The 4,927-nt window shown below is 36.3% G+C and overlaps 1 protein-coding gene across 1 annotated transcript; it reads right to left on the bottom strand.

Moving 5' to 3' along the window:
• Positions 1 to 992: 992 nt before the first annotated feature.
• On the bottom strand, positions 993 to 2,685 carry LOC113280465. The gene is made up of 2 exons (XM_026529085.1): positions 1,935 to 2,685; positions 993 to 1,684 (listed from the first exon to the last, which is right to left on the bottom strand). Exons 1-2 carry the CDS (start codon positions 2,683 to 2,685, stop codon positions 993 to 995), a joined length of 1,443 nt encoding a protein of 480 aa, XP_026384870.1.
• Between the last annotated feature and the right edge of the window lie 2,242 nt (positions 2,686 to 4,927).

Raw genomic sequence — 4,927 nt, 5'->3', positions numbered from 1 at the left:
CTATTTACCTGTAGAATCACGTAAAATAATAGCAACTCCAGTTAGACCCATATTAGAGTCAAATGAAGCATCACAATTAATAGTATGAAAAGGACTAGGGGTGGTTTCCATGCAGGGATTATATTAATGCATTGGGAAACTCTATAGCGGTCTACAGATTGCCTTTATTGAGGGTATCAATATAACTGGCAAAACTTAGAGCTCTTTTTGTCGTAGCAATGGGATCTGCTTTCTTATGTTGAAAGTTAGTTTCACACCTTTGATTCCAGATCGTCCAAGCAACAATCATGATACGATTCAAGTTGAACCCCTGTGTAGCAGCTCGTGAAGATTGATTCATCCAACCTCAAAAACCATTGTTATGTATGCATGAACTGTTTCCAGGACTGCTGCTCCTCCAGGTATTTGCATCCAAACATCCCTTGAGAATGGGTAAAAGAACAGTACGTGCAGGAGAGACTCATCAAATTGCTTGCATAAAGGGCACAAGCAATTAATATAACTGCAGTTCTGAGAAAGTCGTACTTTTGTTGGCAGAATATCAGAGAGAACTTTCCACCAAAAATGTTTGACACGAGGCCAAGTTTCTATTTTCCAAAATAACTTCCAGCTTATGTTTGAATTACCAATCTTCTGAGATATCTGTATATTTCCAAGACTTAAATCATGAAGTTTGTTGTAGGCAGACTTCAGTGTGAACTCCCCATTCCTTGTAAGAATCCAAACCAGTTTATCTTCTACAGAATTAGGAATCCTCATATTGATTATCAGATTAGTTGTATCCAAATCAAACAGATGATGAAGTAATGGCTCATTCCATTGTCTGCTGCCTTGTATGAATAAATATTGAACCCAGATATAATGCTCAGTGTCTGTGTTACCTTGTCTTGGGATTGGGGGATGATCTAATCCAGATATCCATACATCAAGCCATATCTTTATTTTCTTTCCATTTCCCAGTCTCCACCTGCTGTGATCTTTATGAAGGGGATTTATTTTCGCAATCCTCGCCAGGACCAAGAGAAATTAGTCTTGAGATTTGCAAGCAAAATATGAGTGCCAGGATAATATTTAGCTTGCATTGCTTTTACCCACTTCTCTTCAGAATTGATGCACATTCTCCAGACAGCTCTAATGAGTAAAGCTTGATTTAAGAGTTTCAGATCCCTGAAGCCTTGTCCACCAAAATATTTGTGTAACCCAAGCTTCTTCCATGAAGTAATGCAGATGCCATTATTTTTTTGAAAACCCCACCAAAATTTTCGCTGCAGATTATCAATCTGTTTGATAATTTCAGAAGGAATTTCTAAACAGCCCATAGTATAGGCTGGTATTGTATTAGTGACAGTCCTTATCATAAGTGATTTGCTGCACTGTGACATGGATTCACTATTCCAGTTGAAAAGACGATTTTTCACCCTCTCCACTAAACCTGTGAAGCAGTTAACCTTGTTCTTTCCAATAATAAGAGGAATTCCTAGGTATCTCTCATTAGAATTCATCCTAGGAACCTTTAGTCTTCGAGTAAGAATCCTGCAAAACCTCTGTGGTACATTTGCACTATAGTATACACTTGATTTACCAAAATTTACCATCTGACCAGACGCTGCTCCAAAATCTTCAATAATCTTGAGAATATTATTCACATTGTGCAAGTCAGCATTAATAAATAGCAGACAATCGTCTGCGAAAAATAAGTGAGATATTGGAGGAGCATTAGGTACAATTTTAATACCTTATATCTGGTTGGATTGTTCAACCTTAAGGAATTTTCTTGAGAAGGCTTCCATTACAATTATAAAAAGGTAAGTTGACAGAGGGTCACCCTGCCTTACACCCCTTGAGGGAAAATACGGTTTGCATGGAGTCATTCAAAAGTATGGAGATTTTAGTTGTGTTGACACATTGCATAATTAGATGACGAAATTCTTCACAGAATCCTAACTTCAACATAACATCTCTTAAGAAGGACCATTCAAGCCTATCAAAGGCTTTAGACATGTCTAGCTTCAAAGCAAGATACTTGTTGACTTCTTTTTTATTCTTCATTGAATGAACAATCTCCTGAGCAAGATGGATGTTATCTGTGATTTGCCTTCCTTGAACATATGCAGCTTGAAGTGGAGGTATTACTTTTCCCATAATTTTCTTAAGTCTCTTTGATGTAATCTTTGAGATGATTTTATAAGAAGAATTACAAAGAGATATAGGTCTTAGATCAGATGGGAACTGCTCGTTTTTTGTTTTCGGAATCAGTGAAATATTAGTAGCATTCAAACTTTTTAGAAGATAACCAGTTTGAAAGAATTGTTTCACCATCTCTACTACATCATTACCCACAATCTCCCAATGATGCTGAAAGAATCCAGGTGGGATTCCATCTGGACCAGGTGCTTTCCAAGGCTTCATGTCTTTTAAAGATCTATGCATTTCAATATTGTCTAGGACTCTCATTAACTCCATATTGTCTGCAGAATTAATCAAAGAAGGAATGCAACTTATGATATCATCATTTCTGTCAGGCACAGTGGAAGTATGGAGAGAACTGCAATGATCAATTAATAGATTTTCTAGTTCCTCCCTAGAAGTGCACCAGTTTCCATTTCCATCTATTAAAGCCACAATATTGTTTCTTGTTCTTCTTTTGTTTTCATTAGCATGATGGTACTTTGTATTTCTATCCATTTCAAGATAATATTCATCTCTTGCTTTTTGGCCCCAAAATTCATGTTGTATTTGATGCCAGTGCTCTATTTGATTCTCTACATGAATTACTTCATTGTCATTATCTAGGTGCTGACTGTTTTGCTGTAAAGCCTCCAACTGCTGATGAAGAAGAAATATGTTACTTTGAATGTCTCCAAACTTCTCCCTATTCCATTTTGAGATGTATTTTCTTGTGATAATAAGTCTTCTTGATAATCTAAAACCATGAGACCCATTAACTTGTACTCCCCAAGCAGTAGTGATCCCATTCTTTAAAGTGTCATCTTTCTAATATCATTGGAAGTATTTCCAATTCTTTTTTCTATTGCCATGTTAAATAAAAGTATCCAGCATTATAGGGCAGTGATCTGACCCCAATTGAGGTAGGTGTAAGAGTTTTGAGTCTGGGAAAGATATGAACCAATCACTGTTAACAATAGCTATGTCAAGTCTTGATCTCCTAATGCAGTACCATGAATATTACTTGACCAGGTGAAAGATCTACCAGTATACCCCAAATCTTCCAGACCAGCTTCATATATGAGATTAATATAAGAATAATCCCTAGATGAAGAAGTAACACTATTAGAAGTATGAGAATGATTTGAAGAAGAAGAAAGACTGCCATTAACATGTATTCTCCCTTCATTATTGAAAACCAGATTTAGATCTCCAAGAACTACCCAAGGTTGTGTGATGCTTTGACTTAAATCTTTGATATAAGTCCACTGCTTCTCCTTATGTTGTGGATAAGAAGACCCATACATACATGTAAGTAACCATTCTGGTTTTGAAGGATCATCTTGTACTAGGCAATTGATTATCCAGGAATCTGCATTCACAACTTTAAAATGGAAACCATCTTTCCGTAACATAATTAGACCACCTGCAAGCCCCCTTGAGGGTATCAACTTAAAATTTGGAAACTTATATTGTTTAATGAGTTTCTTCATTATATCCTCACCTATCTTAGCTTCAGAAATAAAAATGACATCAGGGTCATATCTAATGAGAAGGTCTTTGAGATGGTCTCTGGTTTTTTTGTTAGCAAAACCTTGACAATTCCAAGCTAGGGTTCTCAAGTTTCTAAAATGTATGCTATAGTTTCCCAAAAAATATGTGGTGTAATAGTAAACTGAGTAAATAGTAAATTCAGAATGCAGCAAAGTGTAAGTTATACTAAAGCAAGGAAAATTTAATGGAATTTTTAGATATACCTCAGTTGCATTATCCTCCAGATGAAGCATAGGATTTTTCTTTGTGCCTTTGCATTGCATATCATTTTTTCCAGTTTCTACCCCATTTATATTTCCACCACTTGAGTTTGATGGCATATCATTAGTAACTCCACCATGGCCAGCTAAAATAGGACCTTGAATAGAGGGATTAGAACCATTGTCTTGAATTTGTTGGTTTTTTGCTCTTTTAGAAATTATTTCTTCTTCTGCATCAGGCATTGGCTCCTCCTCGTGAACCTTATCATTAGGTTCAATATCCTGAGTTGTAGCAGCATTTCCCTGACTCTTCTTAGCCATATGTTCTTCGTAATCTTCGACTGTCATAGCCCGCTCCTTAAGTAATTCAACGACCTCTTCACAAATATTATCATCATGATCAATAATATAACAGTGGTCGCAAAGACTATAGGGTTGTTTCAACCAATGATATCTAATCCAAACTGGTTCTCCATGATTCGAGTTCCACCATTCTCCTCTCTTTAATGGTTCTGAGAGATCTATTTCAATCCTAGCAGTGATCATGTTGCCTGAACGTGGTCTATAATTCTTTGGTACAGTGGATATCTTCTTACCCAAATCTTCTATGGCTTCATTAACAACTGCTTCATGATGATGCTCTAGCAGTAGCCCCTTGAATTGGACACTCCAAGCTTGTTTTCTGAACACATAATCCACATATGTTGTTGCTGTAGAATATTCTTGTAGTGCAAGCAGGCATCTTTGAACATTCCATGGTGATTTTTTAGAACATCCATCATATCCTTTTCAGAATTAAACTTGAACACAAATAAATATTTCCCCACCATTTTCGTATCTCTTTTTTTATAGTTTTTCCATAAGATATTTAGCTCATCTTTTATGTCAGAAACCTGAATCTCATCATCTTTTGTTACAAGTTTCCCTATCAAGCTTGTAGACCAAGCAGTTGCAGCATCATTAATATTTGTTGCAGAACCTATAGCACATCTCTTGGCTCTGATGGA

Source organism: Papaver somniferum, chromosome 5, assembly GCF_003573695.1.
Source record: "Papaver somniferum cultivar HN1 chromosome 5, ASM357369v1, whole genome shotgun sequence".
Classification (NCBI taxonomy): domain Eukaryota; kingdom Viridiplantae; phylum Streptophyta; class Magnoliopsida; order Ranunculales; family Papaveraceae; genus Papaver; species Papaver somniferum.
This window is presented reverse-complemented; position numbering and strand designations above follow the sequence as displayed.